At 46.0% G+C, this 23,873-nt stretch overlaps 3 protein-coding genes across 4 annotated transcripts; all 3 read left to right on the forward strand.

Annotated features, from left to right (window-relative positions):
- Nucleotides 1–1,051: 1,051 nt before the first annotated feature.
- On the forward strand, nucleotides 1,052–6,367 carry LOC139455168 (collagen alpha-2(VIII) chain-like). 2 transcript variants are annotated; one of them, XM_071236720.1, is made up of 6 exons: nucleotides 1,052–1,216; nucleotides 1,914–2,001; nucleotides 2,648–2,689; nucleotides 3,034–4,164; nucleotides 4,769–4,877; nucleotides 5,874–6,367. In XM_071236720.1, the coding sequence occupies exons 2-6, from the start codon at nucleotides 1,914–1,916 to the stop codon at nucleotides 6,103–6,105; spliced, it is 1,602 nt and encodes a 533-aa protein (XP_071092821.1). In that variant the 5' UTR covers nucleotides 1,052–1,216; the 3' UTR covers nucleotides 6,106–6,367. The 2 variants fall into 2 exon arrangements, with proteins under 2 accessions (XP_071092821.1, XP_071092822.1); XM_071236721.1 differs by lacking the exon at nucleotides 2,648–2,689.
- A 3,698-nt stretch (nucleotides 6,368–10,065) lies between these two features.
- LOC139455985 (clumping factor A-like) lies at nucleotides 10,066–11,553 on the forward strand. Its single transcript, XM_071237507.1, has 2 exons — nucleotides 10,066–10,081; nucleotides 10,925–11,553. Exons 1-2 carry the CDS (start codon nucleotides 10,066–10,068, stop codon nucleotides 11,551–11,553), a joined length of 645 nt encoding a protein of 214 aa, XP_071093608.1.
- Nucleotides 11,554–13,981: 2,428 nt separating this feature from the next.
- On the forward strand, nucleotides 13,982–22,680 carry LOC139455169 (elastase-1-like). Its single transcript, XM_071236722.1, has 6 exons — nucleotides 13,982–14,024; nucleotides 14,559–14,736; nucleotides 20,392–20,485; nucleotides 20,924–21,095; nucleotides 21,936–22,081; nucleotides 22,516–22,680. The coding sequence occupies exons 1-6, from the start codon at nucleotides 13,982–13,984 to the stop codon at nucleotides 22,678–22,680; spliced, it is 798 nt and encodes a 265-aa protein (XP_071092823.1).
- Nucleotides 22,681–23,873: the final 1,193 nt, after the last annotated feature.

Here is a 23,873-nt window from a genome sequence, read left to right on the forward strand (position 1 = left end):
ATGTGTTAGTGATCAACTCCTCTGTTTACACAAGCTTGATAGATTGTCCTCCAAACACTCGCGTGATAACCTCTATATGTTAGTGATCAACTCCTCTGTTTTCACAAGCTTGATAGATCCCCCTTAAAACACTCGCGTGATAACATCTATGTGTTAGTGATCAACTCCTCTGTTTTCACAAGCTTGATAGATTCCCCTCCAAACACTCACGTGATATCATCTATGTGTAAGTGACCAACTCCCTTGTTTTCACAAGCTTGATAGATTCCCCTCAAAACACTCGCGTGATAACCTCTATGTGTTAGTGATCAACTCCACTGTTTACACAAGCTTGATAGATTCCCCTCCAAACACTCGCGTGATAACCTCTATGTGTTAGTGACCAACTCCGCTGTTTACACAAGCTTGATAGATTCCCCTTAAAACACTCTCGTGATATTCTCTATGTGTTAGTGATCAACTCCGCTGTTCACACAAGCTTGATAGATTCCCCTCCAAACACTGGCGTGATAACCTCTATGTATAAGTGACCAACTCCGCTGTTTACACAAGCTCGATAGATTCCCCTCCAAACACTTGCGTGATAACCTCTATGTGCTAGTGACCAACTCCGCTGTTTACACAAGCTTGATAGATTCCCCTCCAAACACTCGCGTGATAACCTCTATGTGTTAGTGACCAACTCCGCTGTTTACACAAGCTCGATAGATTCCCCTCCAAACACTCGCGTGATAACCTCTATGTGTTACTGACCAACTCCGCTGTTTACACAAGCTTGATAGATTACAACCACTGTACGGAATGATTTAGTGAATCCTCCTCAGTTCCGACCCCGTCAATCCAGACACTGTACGTTCAGGACGGATGCAGCGGACCAATTCTGAATCTAGTCAAGGAAACATTAGCCTTAATCTTTCACTGGAAACTTGTTCGCCCTAATGCATCCACTATTACACAATCGCCACTCGCTACACACCCTACAGCATGGGAGCGTGCAGTGTTGTGGCGAGTTCAGGAAACAGGAAGTCTTGCTGCTGATTGATCGGGCGGGTGGGGTGTAATTAATTTAAGGGAAGTGATCACGAGACGTTACACCAACCCCGGGGCAGACATTAGGACATGAGTACCCCTCGGGGAAACTCGAGAGGGACATGAAATAAAATAAATCTCCGACATCTCCGGCAGGGACCTTCACTCTCGATACCCAACTCTCAAGGTAGGTGGTCCCCGCCACTGGTTGGCATGCACGTGCAGTCTATTGATAATGTACGAAACGATTGTTTCGTGCTGTTAATGGACAAGTAAATGTTATCTCTATATTTTACACACGACACCAGATGTACAGATGTGACGCTTACCCGATAATTTTAGAATACATGTGAGTTTCCCGTGAAGATGGGATGATAGGGTTAGTGCACATGGATGCACATGTCCCGCAAAGTAAGTTGGGTTTGCACATGGTGTGCGTTGAAACATTTCACCAAATAAGTAAATTGCTGTGTTGCTATACCTAAACAGAAATTTTTGAAAGACATTTAGAAGTGATACACATAAGGAAGAGAATTTATGGATGTCACACACTCGGCATTAGTTGCTTAAACCACGAGGCTACCAGACCTCCCCGCATGTCATCGTATCCCAATTGCGTGGATCGATGCTCATGATGTCAATCACTGGATTGTCTGGTCCAGACTCGATCATTTACAGACAGCCGTCATTTAGCTGGAATATTGCTGAGTGCGAAGTTACACACACACACAAAACAAAACAAAAACACCCATTAGAATTAAATATGTTACCCCTTTAATCTGTCATCTAAAACATTGAAGGCACCAACTCTGTTTAACAGAGTATCCATAGTGCGACATGACCAAATCCCTTGTACTCACACAAAAACATCCTTCTATCAACAGATGAAACTAGTAACGGGATTAACTCTCTGCCTGCTGCTGGCGACGGCCTCCGCCAGACCGTCCCGGGAAAAGAGACAGCTGGCAAAAGGTAACGCTCAAACACTCAACGTCGGGACGTCCTTTAAACCAGAGTCTTAAAGTCATCATCAAACGTTGCATATTTTCTAACAAAGTCCTTGTATCGGCTATCTGTCGACAGAAACTTAACGCCAGTCGTATTGACGTTTCAGCGTAATGACGTTAACCATAACCGATGTCTTTGATGATGTTGTTACATAACTATTATTTTTCAAATGTTTATTTCTTTACTAAGAATATAGTAATACCGTAGACGATGACTTGTGGGTCTCTAGTCAGATGAGGAAGTGAGGTAAAGCGTGACCTGTCAATCAGATTTGAACTGTAATCAATTTCAAAGCGCCTCACCTTCGTGAGTCATGGGTTTGAGAGAAATCAATGTTTATTGCCACGTTGTATATGAAATATATATCCGCCTCCCGATATAGACAAAATACACAATTCTCGTCCTTACTTCTGTGTCTATTTAGTCATTATGATGGAGATGAATAAATACATTGTAGTTTATTTCATACAAATAGTTATGATCGAGGGCGGGTTATTTCTGTGTGGTGTCCCGGATGTCTCAAGTGTGTGGGCCGATCCTAACTACCCATGTCAAAGGTGATTGCCCAGGTTTAACATGTTGAATGTACGTTAAGTGTTTCTGCTTACAGAGAGCCCGTTTGTTGCCAGGAACCACAATGCTGAGACAACAGGTAATCTCTCACAGTTCATATCACAAACATACTGGTTATGCCTCTACCTTCCGACTGTCACCGATTGTAATCCGTGCATGACACAGAGTGAGTGAATGAGTGAGTGAGTGAATGAGTGAGTGAGTGCGTGAGTGAGTGAGTGAATGAAGTTTAAGGTAGTTTTGAATGGTACTCCAGTTACATCACGGCGTTTCACCCTAATGGGGAGAGCCAGTACGTGCATGTCATTACCAGTGAAGATGATGTGAGGAAACACACGATACAGCAGGAAGTGTAGGGTTGAGGGGGATAACTGTCACTTGCTGGTCCTATCATAGAGTGCTCACCAACACCTTACATTTCAGACGCCCCACAGACACCTGATTCATCCGCACCGAAGGTTCCTGCCAAGGAAGCTGTTCCTGGTCCGTTTGCCATGGGTGGTGCCCCAATGGGCTTTGGCATGGGGATGCCAGTGATGGGTGGTGCTCAGCGTCCCGGGATGCCGGAGGGAGGGTCCCCCATGGGGGAAGGTATGCCAGGACCACCCCAGGGACATTTGTTTGGTGGGCCTCTGGGAATGTCAGGTGGGCCTCCGATGGGAGCAATGCCACCCCGGGGAACTGACCAGAACGGAACTGAGAATGGACTGCCGCCATCTCTGTTTGGAGAGCCAATTCAAATGCCACAAGGAATGCATGTGATGCAAGGCCATGGTATGCCCCCTTCAATGATGGCCCAAGGAATGCAAGGTATGCCCCCTTCAATGATGGCCCAAGGAATGCAAGGCATGCCTCCTTCGATGATGGCCCAAGGAATGCAAGGCATGCCTCCTTCGATGATGGCCCAAGGAATGCAAGGTCATGGTATGCCCCCTTCGATGATGGCCCAAGGAATGCAAGGCCAAGCTATGCCCCCCTCAATGATGGCCCAAGGAATGCAAGGCCATGGTATGCCCCCCTCAATGATGGCCCAAGGAATGCAAGGCCATGGTATGCCCCCTTCAATGCTGGCCCAAGGAATGCAAGGTATGCCCCCTTCAATGGCCCAAGGAATGCAAGGCCATGGTATGCCTCCTTCAATGATGACCCAAGGAATGCAAGACCATGGTATGCCCCCTTCAATGATGGCCCAAGGAATGCAAGGCCATGGTATGCCCCCTTCAATGATGGCCCAAGGAATGCAAGGCGTGTCCTCTCCTATGATGGCCCAAGGAATGCAAGCACAGGCCATGCCTACGAGAATGCCCGGACAACAACGTATGCCCGGTGAGCGAGGGGACATGTCTCCTATGATGTTGCGTGCGCTGGCCAGACAAAGAGCCAGTCGCATGATGGCATCTGGTATGCCTCCTATGATGCGTCCTGGTATGCCTCATGCTGCGTCAGCTGAAGACAAGGAAGGGAAGAAAGACCTGAAGACCCCACCCTCGGGGGTGCCACCCATGATGGCAATGCGTGGTCAGCCTGTGCCCCGGGCGATGCACCGAATGCAAGGTAAGCATGGCTACCAGAAATATGAATCTGGACACGTGTGTTGTTGCAGATACAGAAGCAAAAATTGTTATGATAATATCATATGTGTCTGTATGTTGACGTGTCTGTATGTTGACGTGTCTGTAGGTTGACGTGTCTGTAGGTTAACGTGTCTGTAGGTTAACGTGTCTGTAGGTTAACGTGTCTGTAGGTTGACGTGTCTGTAGGTTGACGTGTCTGTAGGTTGACGTGTCTGTAGGTTGACGTGTATGTAGGTTGACGTGTCTGTAGGTTGACGTGTCTGTAGGTTGACGTGTCTGTAGGTTAACGTGTCTGTAGGTTAACGTGTCTGTAGGTTGACGTGTCTGTAGGTTGACGTGTCTGTAGGTTGACGTGTCTGTAGGTTGACGTGTCTGTAGGTTGACGTGTTTGTAGGTTGACGTGTCTGTAGGTTGACGTGTCTGTAGGTTGACGTGTCTGTAGGTTGTCTGTATGTTGACGTGTCTGTATGTTTACGTGTCTGTATGTTGACGTGTCTGTAGGTTGACGTGTCTGTATGTTGACGTGTCTGTAGATTGACGTGTCTGTAGGTTGACGTGTCTGTAGGTTGACGTGTTCGTTTCAGGTCACGCCGATCCCCAGCTCACTGTGGAGAAATTGCTGGACTTCGAGAGTCAGATTGACGACATCAGAAAGGCAGTCCTCGGCAGCTTCTACACGGACCTGCTCCAGTTGTAAGTTCTTCATGCCGCAGATCCGTTGGCTCTCGAGTTATAGCAAACCCTACATTGGAGGGAGCCCGTGGAGATCCGGGGTAGAATAGGTCTTCAGCAACCCACGCTTGCCGTAAATGGCGACTGACGGGATCAGATGATCAGGCTCGCTGACTTGGCTGATGCATGTCATCGTATCCCAATTGCGAAGATCGATGCTCATGATGTCAATCACTGGATTTTCTGGTCCAGACTCGATTGTTTACAGACAGCCGTCATATAGCTGGACTATTGCTGAGTGCGGAGTTAAACAACAAACAAACAAACAAACAAACTGCAGTGGAGGAAACTTTAGTCATGATAACTTGACACGGTGGACTTCCTCGAGCGTTGTGCACGGAGATTATAACAGTAATTCATGCGGTCGGAGACGATAGTTGTTTTGTCTGATAGGGATGTGGTAAAAGTCAGAAGCACATACTGCCCACTGAAATGACATTTGAATTGTGGCCGATGTTTTCAGTAAGCGTCCACATAGAAATAAGAGGTTGTCATTATATACAGGTGGCTGAAAAGGAGAACCATCCGTCAGTACATCTGTACCCACACTGATACGTTTAGTCTCATGATTGTACAATGCCTTTTAGAACGTGGTCAACTATTACAAATGCTATATTTGGGATAACACTTTCTTTGTAAAATTCTATTAATTATTTTAGTTGAGTCCCATCCGGGATTCGAATCCCACACTTTCAGGATGAGGCACCTAATCGCCACCACACTTGGCCACCGAGGCTTCCGTAAACGAAACTTCCATTTTTGTGGATGGGACTCGACACAATGAAGTACTGCAATTTGAACTACGAAAGTGTTGTCCCAAATACAACATTTGTCAGTCGTGTTTCTTCAGTCATTGGCACCATGGCTAACGTGGACCTCGCTACTGGTTACACACTATCAGCTTCTCTCCTGTAGAACATGCTGTCGTTACTATATCCACAATGCCTCCTCTTTCAGCCGTGCTATCTCCAAGGTATACCGCCTGAAGATGATGTCCAAGCTCGCCCTGGTCAAGGAGCTGGAGAGTAGGATCGCCATGCCCGTGAGGAACATCATGGCCGTGAAGAGTACCGAGGTCCACATGCCAGGGCAACCCCGTCACCAGCCACTGTTGCCAGGGCAACCCCATATGATGGAAGGCATCACAGTGGAGGGCCAGGGGATGCCGCATGCCCAAAGACCTTTCTAGAAAACACTCAGCTATGGATTAACATGCTTCTAATCTCGAATCTTGTTGTTTCGAAATGAACGTTCGGTCCTGCTTAAATCTATGTTTGCTCTATGTCGAAAGGCTGGACTTCCCTGTATCACTGCGGGGCTGACCAGAGATGCTGCTACACCACAGCTGTTGTTACTGTCAAGCCTCTCCGACACTTTATTTAAAAAACGCTCACAAGTGTCCAACTAATTATTTCTGAAACAGCATTTTTATATATTAAATATTGCCTCCTCTGTGTAAAGTATCATGTCATTTCGAGATATTAAAACAAGTGAACGTCATTGTCTAATTTATTCGCCTACAGTCGACTTCGGATAATACAAATTTGGATAAAACTAATAAAGGCACCAGCAGTGTCAACGAACGTTCTTGTTCGTGATGATAACTTTATTCTGACGGTAACGCTTCACGGCATCACCAACTACTGACGCCCGAGGTCTGACATAACCTGACCAGGCCACGTGACAGAGCATGACGTAGCAGTGAGAGGACACATGGTTAACGCGGCTCGTTTCAACAACATGTCAACCTGAGCCTCACTTGTACCACCCGTGAACACACGACATGTTGGTTGGTTTGTTTGTTGTTTGACGCTGCACTCAGCAATAGTCCAGCTATATGACGGCGGTCCGTGAACAATCGAATCCGGACCGGACAATCCAGTGATTGACATCATGAGCATCGATCCACGCAGTTGGGAAACGATGGATGACATGCATCAACCAAGTCAGCAAGCCTGCCCTCCCGATCCAGGTAGTCGCCTCTTATGACAAGCGTGGGTCGTTGAAGACCAATTCTACCACGGATCTTTACAGGTTGTGAACATACGGGTTGGTAGTGGACTTCAGCAGCCTAACCAGGGTGTCAGTTCGCGGACTTGGACGATGCATGACATCGTATCCCGGCTTTTTACAGCAATCACAGGATTGTCGTGGAATGCATTTTTGACCCGGTATCAGAAACCTTAGGAAAATCATACTGACACCTTCTGTGTTTTTGTGATAATGAAAAGAAAATTCCCATGCTGTATTGACGATGTATTGACTTCCTGGCTGTATTGGTGATATTCTAAAGTGACAGCCTGGCTGTATTGACGATATACTAGAGTCCCTCCCATGCTGTATTGACGATGTACTGGAGCGCCTCCCATGCTGTATTGACGATATACTGGAGTGCCTCCGATGTTGTATTGACGATGTACCGGAGTGCCTCCGATGTTGTATTGACGATGTACCGGAGTGCCTCCGATGCTGTTTTGACGGTGTATTGACTTCCTGTCTGTATTGACGATGTACTGGAGTGCCTCCCATGCTGTATTGACGATGTACCGGAGTGCCTCACATGCTATATCGACGGTGTATTGACTTCCATGCTCTATTGACGATATACTGGAGTGCCTCTGATGCTGTATTGACGATGTACCGGAGTGCCTCCGATGCTGTATTGACGATGTACCAGAGTGCCCCCGTCGCTGTATTGACGATATACTGGAGTCCCTTCCGATGCTGTATTGGCGATATACTGGAGTGCCTCTGATGCTGTATTGACGATGTACTGGAGCGCCTCACATGCTGTATTGACGATGTACCGGAGTGCCTCCGATGCTGTATTGACGATATACTGCAGTGCCTCCGATGCTGTATTGGCGATGTACTGGAGTGCCTCTGATGCTGTATTGACGATGTACTGGAGCGCCTCACATGCTGTATTGACGATGTAACGGAGTGCCTCCGATGCTGTATTGACGATACTGATACTGGAGTGCCTCCCATGCTGTATTGACGATGTATTGACTTCCTGGCTGTATTAATGATATACTGGAGTGCCTCCCATGCTGTATTAACGATTTACCTAGCAATGTTTTTCTGTCTTAACACTTTACGAGTAAAGTTAGTACGTTGGTCCCGAAATTCACTATTTTCATCAGTTAGTTCTCATTTGCTCGAAATTAGTAGACATGTCTCTCCTCATACCTTGTATTTCGGCCATTACTTCTTTCAAGCTCGGCTCCAGTGAGCTGTCCATTGTAGCTTGTCTTGTAGTTGGTCCTGAGCCGGGGCCTGGGCTGCTCTCGCCATCTTTGCTCAGTATAACAACCAATAAGACGTACACTAAGACTCCTGGTCCCACTTGCACAAAGCGATCTTAGCGCTACAACTACCGTAAGCCTATGTTAAAGCATGGGAGTTACGATCATCTTAGCGCTAAGATCGCTCCGTGCAAGTGGGTCCTGTTTTCAGTGCCAGGGTTGCGCCTCGCGCCATGTGCAAACATGGCGACACACGTGACTGACCGTCGTCGTCCCCTGTCACTCATAAATGATACGTCGCCAGGAAACGTCGCCAGAAAACACCCAACATGTCCTCTATACGTCTCCAAAACGCAGCCCATGTTCTTCTTGATTACCATGGTGACTTACGAGGTTTTGTTTGTTTTTTTAATAGCTCAAAGCAGTAATTTCGACGGTGACAGGTTACGTCTGTAACACGCGCTACTTGCAGCTGCGCAGTCGGGACTGCGGGACGTTTCTATAGTGATACCAGTTCAAATTAAATGTTTCGCCCAGCATCGCTTTACGATGTAACCAACCCTCGAGACAGTCAATAACCAACTGATCCAAGTTTGAATGGAATTTGTTAGCCACGACTTCCGGTCGACTGACCAGCCAGGGGAGATCTCTATGGCTGAACACACACACGGACCGAACAAACTTGCCCTGACATCGCGCTCTGTCCCACTCCCAGATCACGGCTCGAGACAGAACCTGGTTCTGTGTGACATCATGCTTGACAGTGAAGTCATATCCCCCAGGAGCCCCGGGCTGGGCATTCAACGTCGCCCACACCAATTCCTCCGGCGCATAGCTATCCGCTGCCCAGTCTATCAACTCTGCTGCGATGTCGCTCTCGAGAATATAAATAGCAAAGGCGCGGGAAAACATCCCATACATGCTTCCCTTGTAGAGAGTGATGTTCCGCTTGAAGGCTGGTTTGGTGTCATTGAGTCGAGTCTTCATGGTCCCATTGACGACCGAATACCGTGTTTCAAACCTCCATCGTAGATCCCTAGGGAACGGATATTGTTCAACATCATTTGTGCCATTCAGTATTTTCAATATTTGCACAATCTCCAGATTGGTCTTAAGAACGAACTCTTGTCCGGAGAGAAGAATGTAGTACTTCCACTCTATCGTGCTGTTTGCCAACATCTTCATGCACGCAACTGCCGACGTCACTAAGCCATTGCCACCGTAGACCACCCCCACTTCCTGCAGGACCACTACGTTGTGGAAACACGTGGCCCACTGAGCCAGGGGCACACTCACAGACCGGCTCGCCTTCCTGTCAACTTGGATACAGTACACGTTGTGAGGTCGGTAGATTGTTCTCATCAGCTGGTCCACCTGATCAGGGGCGGTGTGGACGATGAGGGCAAACGCCAACGGGAACACCGTCTCCTCTTCCAACACAGGACGACGGCGGTGATGGGGTTGTACCAAATCGCCACAGCCTCGCTCAACCCCCCTGGAGACACGTGTCGTATGCCAGGGTTGTGAGACTGTCGTGTTCACGTGATCTGGGTATCCTCTCATCAGTCGTCCACATCTTCCGTGACCTGTCTGGGGGTGTAGATCCCATGACCCTGTTGCCCTGTGATGCGGAAGGTGTGTCGTGTGTGTGGAGAGGTATCGGACCACGAAGACTATCCCAGCAGCTGTGAGGAGTCCGCCTAACCTGGACCTGGCCATGGCGGCTGCACGCTACAACGAGAATACGGAAATGAGCGAGAGATTAACTTTGGTTTAACGACTGTTCTCACTGTATTTCAGGTGTGTCTCGGTTTATCACGGTATGTGACGGTATGTCACGGTTTATCACAGTATGTGACGGTATGTCTCGGTTTATCACTGTAAGTGACGGTATGTGACGAATGTCGCTGTTTATCAGTATGTGACGGTATGTGACGGTATGTCTCGGTATATCTCGGTATGTCTCGGTATGTCACGGTTTATCACAGTATGTGGCGGTATGTGACGGTATATCTCGGTATGTCACGGTATTTTACGGAATGTCATTGTATGTGACGGTATGTCTCGGTATGTCACGGTTTATCACAGTATGTGGCGGTATGTGACGGTATGTGACGGTATATCTCGGTATGTCTCGGGATGTCACGGTATGTCACGGTATGTCTCGGTATATCTCGGTTTGTCTCGGTATGTCACGGTTTATCACAGTATGTGGCGGTATGTCACGGTATGTAACGGTATATCTCGGTATATCTCGATATGTCATGGTATGTCGCGTTTGTCGGTATCCCCTTTGATTAAATCCACGAATTGAAGAAAACAAGAATCCTTATCAGGTCGAATCTTAAGTTATAATCCATGAGCATCGGGTCCTGGAACGACTAGGGGACACAACTCTGCTCACTATATGGCCACTCGTGCCTTCAGTTGATATGAAGTATCTCCTGTCTTAATTATTATGACAAGGAATGTATACAGGCCCTATATTCAGTAATCAAGGTCTCTAACGAGAATTTACCCCGTCAATGTACGCGCGCGACGCAATTATTGTCAATACAGACATTCAACTTTAGACAAAATAAATATGAATTAGTTTCACGGCCCTGGCCGTTGTCCTCCTGTCGGGCGATCTACTCATCATGTCGTAAATATGTGCACCACCATACTGGTTGAGGTCGTCCAACGCGGAATGAGCTGACATTAAGATGCCTTCTGTCTGACAGTAATCGGACACTTTACACAACCTGAACACAAGTTCAGACACTTCACACAACCTCAACACAAGTTCAGACACTTCACACAACCTCAACACAAGTTCAGACACTTCACACAACCTCAACACAAGTTCAGATACTTCACACAACCTCAACACAAGTTCAGACACTTCACACAACCTCAACACAAGTTCAGACACTTCACACAACCTCAACACAAGTTCAGACACTTCACACAACCTCAACACAAGTTCAGACACTTCACACAACCTCAACACAAGTTCAGACACTTCACACAACCTCAACACAAGTTCAGACACTTCACACAACCTCAACACAAGTTCAGATACTTCACACAACCTCAACACAAGTTCAGACACTTCACACAACCTCAACACAAGTTCAGACACTTCACACAACCTCAACACAAGTTCAGATACTTCACACAACCTCAACACAAGTTCAGACACTTCACACAACCTCAACACAAGTTCAGACACTTCACACAACCTCAACACAAGTTCAGACACTTCACACAACCTCAACACAAGTTCAGACACTTCACACAACCTCAACACAAGTTCAGATACTTCACACAACCTCAACACAAGTTCAGACACTTCACACAACCTCAACACAAGTTCAGACACTTCACACAACCTCAACACAAGTTAAGAGATTGTTCCGCCAAACCGCGCCTCAGTGATGACGAAATACGAAGGAGCAAGACTGGAATCCAGGGTGCCGTTTTACAAAACAACTTTAGCGCTACGACTGTCGTAAGTCTATAATAAGGTATGGGAGTTACGATCACCTTAGCGCTAAGAACGCTTTGCACGAAGTCACCATGGTAACAACTCAGAACAACGAATGTTTTCAGAACGAAGTACAAACCTACCTTCTTCCCTGCCTCACCCGAATTTCTCTATGTGAACAACTCAGGCGAACCAAACGTCGACTGCCTCACGCGAAGATCGCAATTCTAAACCAGTGAATGTAGATGCGTACAGTTTTTGCTAATTACTCGTCTGCGTTAAAATCTTATTATTGTCACTCCTCTGTCGTTATGGTAACAACGTGTGACGTGTGGAAGAAATGTCAAACAACGCCGCAAGGACTGAAAAATAATATGATTTGTTTTTTAAAGTGATTAGCTTAAAGATGGTGTTGGTGAACGTGCTGTCTTGTGGTGTTGGGGATGATGTTGTATCGTGTAGGTGTAACGTTGCTGTACAGTCTGTGTGACGTTCCTGTACTGTGTGGGTGATGTTGTTGTACAGTGTGTGTAACGTTGCTGTACAACGTGTGTGACGTTGTAGTGTGATGTGTGTGACACTGTAGTGTGGTGTGTGTAACGTTGTTGTACAGTGTGTTTGACGCTGTAGTGTGATGTGTGTGACGCTGTAGTGTGGTGTGTGTAACGTTGTTGTACAGTGTGTATGACGCTGTAGTGTGACGTGTGTGACGCTGTAGTGTGATGTACGTTGGATTCTGTAGTGTGGTGTGTGTGACGCTGTAGTCTGATGTGTGTGTGACACTGTAGTGTGGTGTTTGTGACGCTGTAGTTTGGTGTGTATGACGCTATAGTGTGGTGTGTGTGACGTTGTAGAGTTATGTGTGTGACACTGTTGTGTGGTGTGTGTGTGATGCTGTAGTGTGGTGTGTGTGACGTTGTAGTGGTGTGTGTGTGATGTTGTAGTGTGGTGTTTGTGACGCTGTAGTGTGGTGTGTGTGACGCTGTAGTGTGGTGTTTGTGACACTGTAGAGTGGTGTTTGTGACACTGTAGAGTGGTGTGTGTGACACTTGTGTGGTGTATGTGACACTGTAGTGTGGTGTGTGTGACGTTGTAGTGTGGTGTGTGTGACCCTGTATTGTTGTGTGTGTGACGCTGTAGTGTGGCCTTTGTGACGCTGTAGTGTGGTATGTGTGACACTTGACTGGTGTGTGTGACACTTGCCTGGTGTGTGTGACACTGTAGTGTGGTGTTTGTGATGCTGTAGTGTGGTGTGTGTGACGCTGTAGTGTGGTGTTTGTGCCGCTGTAGTGGTGTGTGTGTGACGCTGTAGTGTGGTGTGTGTGATGCTGTAGTGGTGTGTGTGTGATGCTCTAGTGTGGTGTTTGTGACGCTGAAGAGTGGTGTGTGTGACGCTATAGTGTGGTGTGTGTGATGCTGTAGTGTGGTGTTTGTGACGCTATAGTGTGGTGTGTGACACTAGTGTGGTGTGTGTGACACTGTAGTGTGGTGTTTGTGACGCTGTAGTGTGGTGTGTGTGACGCTGTAATGTGGTGTGTGTGTGACGCTGTAGTGTGGTGTGTGTGACGCTGCAGTGTGGTGTTTGTGACGCTGTAGTGTGGTGTTTGTGACGCTGTAGTGTGGTGTGTGTGACACTGTAGTGTGGTGTGTGTGACGCTGCAGTGTGGTGTTTGTGCCGCTGTAATGTGGTGTGTGTGTGACTCTGTAGCGTGGTGTTTGTGACGCTGTAGTGTGTTGTATGTGTGACGCTGCAGTGTGGTGTGTGTGACGCTGTAGTGTGGTGTGTGTGTGATGCTGCAGTGTGGTGTGTGTGTGACACTGTAGTGTGGTGTGTGTGACACTGTAGTGTGGTGTGTGTGTGACGCTGTAGTGTGGTGTGTGTGTGACGCTGCAGTGTGGTGCTTGTGCCGCTGTATGGATTATCGCCTACACTGCAACTAGAACAAAGCCAAGACTAGAACACTGCTTACTATGAGATTGCCATCTTTCTGTTAGACTCGTGATACTACGACGACTTTTTTTTTTAAAAAAGAAGTATGTTACAAAGTTAACATTAGTTGTTTAATAACTGAACGAACAGGCGTCACCCACACTCGTGATCCTGCTACATAAATTTATAAAAATAACATACTTGACAGCATTTAAATTAGTTATTTAAATATATAACAGCTGTAAACTTTAAAACCTCAAAAAGTTTTATCTCCACGTTGGATGAGAAAGGAAAGATGTTTAAGTGTTCGAGGGGCTGGTCATGCTGCACATGCAGTGACGTGGCTCTGCGAATCATGCACCTGACTGCTTGGGCTGCTTATAAATCGCCGTTGCTGATGTTGTTGTCAAATATCAGAATGAAGACGTTGCTGATTTTCTGTCTCGGTGTTGCTGTTGTCGGTAAGTGTCAGACTGTATTGTGGACGTACAGTGTATGTGCCACTTTAGGTGGTACATGTGAGCCTCAAATTGTTTTAAAAAATCTTATTTTATTATGTACAGATTAAAATAAAATATACAACAAAGAGGGTTTGGGTGATCCTGTCAGGCTCATCATCAGCTCAGGGCCCCTTCCCCTCTACACGCAGCCCAGACGGCAAATAGGACTTCTCCCGGGAAGCGCTGCCTAGTCAAACCCGCCCAGAACGTTTTGGAGAATATGAAGACTCCCCAACACTGCAGCCTTCTGCATTACGCAGATTGTCTTATTCATGTTGCTTAAGATACTGTGGGTGTGCCAAAGCTTGGCAATGTGTTGGACAGAATCGAGTAGGAAGTGACTAGTCCTGAGCAGCCTTCTGTTACCCTCTTCAGGTCAGCCAACTTCACCCAAGCGAGGACTCTGTAGGATTGCTGCTTTGTACTTGGGCTGGAATATTGTAAAACAACTAATTCTAACATATATGACTTCAATATCTATCTTCGTTTCTTAAGGTGCTGACGTTGCCTCGCACATTGTTGGAGGCTCGGAGGCAGGGCCTAACACGTGGAAATGGCAGGGTTCGCTCAGGAAGCTCCGATCCTCAGGGGAGATAACTCACACCTGTGGCTGCTCCTTGCTGAACTCCCGGTGGGCGTTGACTGCCGCCCATTGCGTGGATGACTCCAACTTGTAAGTACCCGTGTGAGCTTGTTTAAAAGATGGAACCGAAGAAATAATGATAGAATACTACCACACACACACACATCCACCACACGATTCAAATAATATCCATCTCTCATATAAAACGATCAACACTAAAACGCCCACATTTATCACCATACATATTCAATTCACTCTAACAGAACAGGATACATATTTTAATCGTTCCCATGTTTCATGATACCAAATCTTGTCAGTGCAATATAAATGTATGTTGTGTTAACGGGTATAAATAACGGGCATGTATCGTGGTACTTGCTGTGTTAACGTCTATATATAACGGGACATATATAATTATACATGTTGTGTTAAAGTCTATAAATAACGGAACATAATATATCCTTATACATGCTGTGTTAAGGTCTATAGACAAACGGGACATATAGCATGATAAATGTTGTATTATCTCTATAAATAAAGGGACATATATCATGATACATGTCGTATTAACGTCTATAAATAACGGGCATATATCTTGATATTTGTTTAAATGTATATAAATAACGGGACATATATCATGATACATGTTGTATTAATGTATATATATAACGGGACATATCATGATACATGTATAAACGTCTATAAATAACGGAAACCAATATATATATATATATATATATATATATATATATATATATATATATATATTCATGTTGTATTAACGTCTATAAATAATGGGAATATGTCATCGGAAACAAAGCTGACAGCTCGTGGCAACAGTGCGGCACTTTAAGACTTCGACATCCGAGTATACATCGTTCATATACCCTACTTATATCGTGCATTTGTCGTGATTATATGGTGATATCTCCGGCCATGACAACACAGGCCATACAGGACAAATTATCCTATGTCTGCTCCACCGTAACAGGACAGGTTCAATGGGCCAGTGGTTCACGCGATATTTTATAATTCTGGACCAAGGTATCACGAACAAAAAACTTGTAGACTTAGGAAAACTGCAATTTACACGGAATTTATGCAACAACATACAAAAGCAGAAACTATATTGTCACTTGTCAATTGGCTGCCGCCTCACTGTCGAACCACCATTCATTATACATCGTGATAGTTGGGCAGGTAGAGGACAAGACATAGGTGAACCCCAGCATGCAACTCCACATCATTATGCACGTGGGCATGCATAGTTAGAGAACTGACATTACCGCCAAATGTCCTCGAATCATTACCTATGAGGAGACTTTAATACTTCGAAACTTTTCCGACTGTTCATTGCATAGGTCATAGACTATGAAAGAAAAACAAAAGGATGTAGGTCTGTAATATAAAAAAAACACCCCGATGATTCTCATTAATAACAAATGTGTTCTTTATTTGACGGTGTTTCTTAATAAATTAAGGCCCAAAAGAAGATATACCAAGAGTGTGAAAGACTATGAAGGAAGAGCATGTAGAAAGTCAATACGTATTATATATATTCCATGAGAGTTGTGTTTTAACATATCATGTAAAACTGTTCCTGTTAACCAAACAAAACCTTTACGACTGACTGACACACAAAAACACATATGGATAAAAAATGACAAGTTTCACAATATCACTGTCACAATACTTGTTCAACATGACTTTAAAATCTCTGGAAGCACATTCACAACCAACTTAATATCGTGTATGTCCACCGTGTGCATTAATGCACACCTAAACACGACGTCGCACGGATAATGTCAAAGGTCAGATGACGTTGGGGGGTGATCTGATGCCATTCCTCAGGGAGACATTGTTCCAACTCTTGACGTCTGTCTGGCGCCGCTGGTTGTCTTCTGATCTGTCGGTCAAAGTGATCCCATAAATTAGTGTTCGATGGGGATCATATCAGTAGAACACCCGGCTAGGGTATTACGTGCATGTTTGCTCTGTTCAGACATTCTCTGTGAGCCTTGCCTTATGCAGACTCTCATTGTCTTGCTGAAAAATGCAACGTAGCTGTTGCTGAATGAATGGTTGCACAACGGGCCTCACTACTTCTTCCCGACATCTCTGGCAGTCAGGTTTCCCGGAATGATAACGACATCACCGTAGATACGTCCCCAGACAACGACGCCACCGCCTCCAAATGGCTGAACATAACTAATTGCCTACTCGTCTGTACACTCGTTGCAGACCATCATTTCTGTACAAGCAATATTTACTCTCATCAGAGAACATGATGCGTCCCCAGTCTCGCACTTTTCAACGTCGTACTCGCCTGGCCCATGTCAGCCTGTTACGTCGGTGTTGACGTGTTCATATCACTCCGCGGTCGGGTCGACGTGTTTACATCACTCCGCGGTCGGGTCGACGTGTTTACATCACTCCGCGGTCGGGTCGACGTGTTTACATCACTCCGCGGTCGGGTCGACGTGTTTACATCACTCCGAGGTCGGGTCGACGTGTTTACATCAGTCCGCGGTCGGGTCGACGTGTTTACATCACTCCGCCGTCGGGTCGACGTGTTTACATCACTCCGAGGTCGGGTCGACGTGTTTACATCTCTCCGCGGTCGGGTCGACCTGCTCTGACACCTCTCTCGGCCCTGCAGGCAGACTGAAGAGGGCCAGGTAGAGGTTCTGTCTGTCTTAAAAGTCAATTTCAATAAACATTTCATAGGTATGGATGTTAAAACAACGGGTCGGTCGGTCATCATTATTCACAGAAGGATTTGGAATGTTTGGAACACGGATAACATTAGATGTCCTCCAAAGTAACGGAATAACATTAGTATCGATAGAAGTTTTTTGTGTGAAAATATGACTAAGTTGATCACGACATTCCCACAACACCATACCACATAGATTATCAGGACCTGTAGCACACATTTAGTTAGAAAGAAGCTTGTAGCATCACAGGAAGTTACTTCTGGCGTTTCACAATCCGATAAAGCATATCTGAACGAGTCTCTTTCTTTACTGAAGTCTGTAGTGCCAAAGGGTGCGTAGAACATACTTAACTCATAGGCAAGTTTCAAGTTATCACAATCAGCAAACTGTTTTTTAGTTTTTGACTTGTATTGAAATTTTACCTTTTTCCGCAGCACGTGATATTTCTTTGTGAACAGATTTAACCTTCAACTTGTCCCATGTACAAAGGGCTCTTTTCTTTTCATTTAGTATTGATTTAAGTTCTTTTGTTATCCACGGCTTATTGTTCGGAAAGATCTTGATAGTTTTGAAGGCACAATACAGTCAACACAGAAGTTATGTAATACGTGACAACATCAATCAGTTCCTCAAGGTCCGTGCTAGAATTCTCGAACACGTCCCGAGCCGTACAATGAAGGCACCCTTTCAATTGATCAGGAAAATGTAGTGTCCACGATTTCCCCGATTTTAATGTTGGTCTGTCTTATTTTAACTTTTGCCTGTGAAAAGGGGCTAAATAGACTGAATTGTGATCAGATGTTGCAAGTGGAGCTTTGGCGTAAGATTTGAAAGCGACCTTGACATTGCCGTAACACAGGTCAATCTTCCTATGTTTCCGTGTCGGGCATGTAACGTAGTGACTGTAGTTAGGCAATGTTGTCTTGAGCCTGCAGTTATCAAAATACCCAAGAATGAATTTGGGTGCATTAACAGACAGGTCATCAAATGTATCCACCTGTTTATGAATGACGTCAGCAGTCCTGTTATCGTCAGGGTCAGGAGGCACATACACAACACTGGTAAATATGTGTCCGAATTCCTTTTAAATTCTGGTCAATCCTAAGAGGCGGGTGGTCATGCTCGCAAACTTGATTGACTGTATACTAAGTCATCATTACCCAACTATTCGATGTTCATGATGCCAATCACTGGATTGTCTGGTCCAGACCCGATTATGTACTGACCGCCGTCATATAGCTGGAATATTGCTGAGGGCGGAGTTAAACAACAAAACAAAACAAAATTATCTGTATAAAAGAATATTTTGAGTAATTGTTATATTACTAAATGAAATTCCAAGATGATTCCATACTCTGTTTTTACATCAGTTCGTCCATCTTCTGTTGATAGCAATTGTATTTACAATACTTATAAAGAACTCCTTGGATTGTGGTGATGAAATATAGTAATGCCATTTGGGGAGTTTGACAAATGTAACGTTTACACATGCATCTTTAGGGGAAGGGGGCATTGAGGCAAGAGGTAGGCATCCACTGGGACATCAGCCGTCGGCAACATTGCTGATCCTTTTCTGTATGTATTCGAGTTTCTCCTCGGGAATTTGTCTAAACCAGTGGAAGCATTAGACACCACCACCAACCCCACCACCAACACTACCAACATAACCACCACCACCATCACCACCACCACCACCATAACCGCCATGACCACCAACACCACAACCACCACCACCATCACCACCACCACCACAATCACATCACCACCACCACCACCACCACCACCACCATCACCACCACCACCACCACCATCATCACCACCATCATCACCACCACCACCACCGCCATCATCACCACCACCACCACCACCACAATCATATCACCACCACCACCACCACCATCATCATCACCACCACCACCACCATCACCACCATCATCACCACCACCACCACCACCACCACCGCCATCATCACCACCACCACCACCACAATCACATCACCACCACCACCACCACCGCCGCCCCCATCACCACCACCACCACCATCACCACCACCACCACCACCGCCATCATCACCACCACCATCACCACCATAACCACCATCAACTGCCACCAACACCACCACCACCATAACTGCCACATAACCACCACCGCCACTACCACCATAACCGCCATCACCACCATCACCACCACCATCACCACCACCACCACCACCGCCATCACCACCATAACTGCCACCACCACCACTACCACCACAACCGCCACCACCACCACCACCACTATAACTGCCAACACCACCACCACCACCACCACTATAACTGCCAACACCACCACCACCACCACCACCATAACTGCCAACATCACCACCACCGCCACCACCACAACCACCACCATAACTGCCACAACCACCACCACCACCATAACTGCCACCATCACCGACACCACCACAATAACCGCCGCCACCACCACCACCACCATAACTGCCACCAACACCACCACCATAACTGCCACCACCACCATAACTGCCACCAACACCACCACCACCATAACTGCCACATAACCACCACCGCCACTACCACCATAACCGCCATCACCACCATCACCACCACAACCACCACAACCACCACCACCGCCACCATCATCACCACCACCATCACCACCACCATAACTGCCACCACCACCACCACCACCACCACAACCGCCATCACCACCACCACCACAACCACTATCACCATCACCACCACAACCACCACGGTGACTACGAGCATGTCATATAACACGATATGCTTGTGAGGGTGTCGGTGACTCCGAGAATGTCATGTAACACGTCCATGTCTGTGAGGGCGTCGGTGACTACGAGAATGTCATATAACACGTCCATGTTTGTGAGGGCGTCGGTGACTCCGAGAATGTCATATAACACGTCCATGTTGTGAGGGCGTCGGTGACGACGAGAATGTCATATAACACGTCCATGCTTGTAAGGGTGTCGGTGACTACGAGAATGTCATATAACACGATATGCTTGTAGGGGCGTCGGTGACTACGAGGTGGTGTTTGGAGCTCACAGTCTCGCTAGCAACACCGGCTTCGACCAGAGTGTTGGAGTCACCAAGTTCGTCATCGTGAGTACATGAACTTTCACATACCCATATCAACTCGCATGACACTCCGAGGAGTGATAATGACCGCAGTGTGCAGTATCTGAAGTAAAATAAATCCTATGATGACCGATTGACCGATTGAAAAAAAGTGGTGATCCTTTATCAGGTATTACCGAGTGATCCACCGCCATAATAACATCCGGTCTCGACTCATCTTATCTCACCTTTGTTTCTCCTAAATCTCAGGGGCGATCGGGTAGCCTAGTGGTGAAAGCGTTCGCTCGTCACGTCGAAGACCTGGATTTGATTCCCGACATGGGTACAATGTGTGAAGCTCATTTCCGGTGTCCACCGCCGTGATATTGCTGGAATATTGCAAAAGCGGCGTAAAACCATACTCACTCCTACATATCAACTATAGGTCACCTGTATCTCACCTATATCTCACCTCTATCCCAGCACCCGGGGTGGAATCCCAACCAGTCTGGTTTCCCCAACGACATCGCACTGATCCAGTTCAACACAGACGTCATCATGAACTCTGCCATCCAGCCCGCCAACCTCATCGACAACAACGACGACTTCGCCGGGGAGAGCAACTGCTTCATCACAGGATGGGGAAAAACCAATGGTAAACACAGTTATACACTTCAATACAGGGTGAGGTGAAACCCACGGTACACAGCAGACGTTATTCAAAATTTGCATACTGCTTTAATTTCAACAAAATCAGTGAATGAATCTGGATCTCTGGCCCATCACTTGATTGTCTGGTTTGTTGACATGCCGCCATCGCAAAGCAGGAGAAAAGCTGTTCGGTGTCAGGGAACAACCACGTTTGTTTATTTTATGCAGGACATGCTTACCCTTTTAAGACATGCTTACACTTGGGTACACGCTTACCCTTGAGGACACGCGTATCCTTGAGGACACGCTTACCCTTGAGGACATGCTTACCCTTGAGGACATGTTTACCCTTGAGGACACGTTTACCCTTGAGGACATGTTTACCCTTGAGGACATGTTTACCCTTGAGGACATGCTTACCCTTGAGGACATGTTTAACCTTGAGGACATGTTTACCCTTGAGGATACGCTTACCCTTGAGGACATGTTTACCCTTGAGGACATGTTTACCCTTGAGGATACGCTTACCCTTGAGGACATGTTTACCCTTGAGGATACACTTACCCTTGAGGACATGCTTACCCTTGACGACATGTTTACCCTTTTAGGACATGCTTACCCTCTTCGCGAACACCTGGTATCATCACTGATTTTCACAGCTAGTTTGCCCTTCAGGCTTAATGGAATCTCTCTCGTCTGATAATCGAGACTGGTTATTCCCTGGCATTGCCGTGTTATATCTCGCCAGAGGCCAGTGGTAGGGTATTATTGTCAATGGACCATTCACTACAGATCAAAGTAAAACAAAATACAAATCCGATGCAATGGTTTATGTTAATTTCAGGAAATAACGCTGGCCTGCCTGACAAACTGCAAGAGGCTCCCACCAACGTCATCTCGTACAGTGATTGCCGCAGTCGCATCGGCAGTGCTGTCAGATCCGACCACATCTGTGCCTTCGACTTCAACCGCGTGACTGGAGGCTGTAACGTACGTAACAATAACTCTCCGGGAACGTGCCGAGTATCTCCGGGGAACATGTTGGGTATGTCCGGGACCATGTCAGTTGTGTCCTGGAAATATCGGGTATGTTCGCGACCATTTTCGGTGTGTCCGAGACCATATCGGATATGTTCAGGAACATGTCGGGTATGTCCGGGACCACGTCGTGTATTTCCGAGGAGAACAATTAACTTCAAAGTTAATGTGAACGTAATTTTTGCAAACGTCAAGGTTATGTGTGTCAACGGTTATTGCAAGATCCAATGTAGTTATCTTAACCGACATGAATATCGCAGTACTAATCCTCCATGCAAGCAGTGTGGAGAGGCAACCCTCATTTTCAATTAACTACGAAGAGGTTCATCGCCTGAATATCGTGAAATGATGTTTAATTTAACAGTTTAAAAAACAATCTCTTGCAGGGAGACAGCGGGGGACCCCTTGTATGTCAAAAGAGCGGAAGTAACCAGTTCACCCTTTTGGGTGCTGCATCATGGGTGATCACTGGTTGCGTCACTTCCTACCCGACGGTGTATGCACGCGCTTCCAGCTATCGTGACTGGATCAGAAGCGAATCTGGAATTTAAATCACTGCAATGTGAAGGAAATAAAATACAACGTTTGAGTTGTCTTGAGTCTTTTGTCTTGTAAAGATGGTAATGAAGTTGCTACCAGTCATTCCTGGAGAGGTGCTCTGGTCTTCAATACCAGCATACCACTGCGATCGTCACAGTATACCGGCTGTATTCACACTGCATGCTGACTTATGTATTTAAGAAGTACATTAACATCCATATGTTCATGTTATTTTATTTTATTTTTTAGTTTGTGTGAATTTAAACTTTAACTTCGTGATGTCAATACTTAGTCATATGTCAATGGCAGCACACAGTAGAGTGGTCAGTATCAAATATATATATACAGTGGGGACAGTAAAAGTGAGTGAGTGAGTGAGTTGTGTTTAACGCCATAACGTGTCATATCGCGGCGTGTCAGCTTAATGTGAGAGGAAAGCCCGAAGTGATGCAGGTCTCAGACATTTACCACTTCGGTGAAACCCACGAGCAGAGTATGGTGCTGACAAACCTAGAAACATAATCGGGGCGAACCGGGATTCGAACCCACAATCATAGGTTTCTGGCGTGCCCAAGGGACGCAACTCTGCACAGCGAATTATATACCTAACTAGCTACTGGAAACTTCCACACAGTGCCCTCACAATATGAAATAGTATCCATGTTTCTATAACACTCTATCTCAATCCGCGGTACTCCGGAAGCTTACACGTGACACTAGCATCTGAATATAGAAACTTCCTCAAAACTGCTTACATTAAGTAGTACTACATTCCTAACAACTAATCACTGCATGTGCAAACACAATCCAGTGAGCGTCTTGAGAATCTCAACAGAAACAATGTAGCACAGTTACAATCATTGTTCAACAAGAACATACACTGCCATACGACAACATCTTCAGTGAGTATCACTTAGCTTTTGTCAAGAAACATTAAATGTTTATCTGGAGAATTAGTTAAGCACTACCTACTACTACCTACTGAAAACCGTATCCTGTAACGATATACAGCTGTAGTTATTCACAATGCGACGAACTCCTAGTGGAATAGAGGAAGAACTGCTATAGTTACCTTGTTATCTAGGTCAGCACCATACCCGTGCTCGTATCACAACCCACATCCAGCTGACACGTCGTGATATAACTGAAATACTGTTCAAAGAGGAGCTAAACCAATCTCACGTAACCACTTACCCTTTAGTTG

Source organism: Haliotis cracherodii, unplaced genomic scaffold (genome assembly GCF_022045235.1).
Source record: "Haliotis cracherodii isolate W230 unplaced genomic scaffold, xgHalCrac1.p SCAF_11, whole genome shotgun sequence".
Classification (NCBI taxonomy): Eukaryota; Metazoa; Mollusca; class Gastropoda; order Lepetellida; family Haliotidae; genus Haliotis; species Haliotis cracherodii.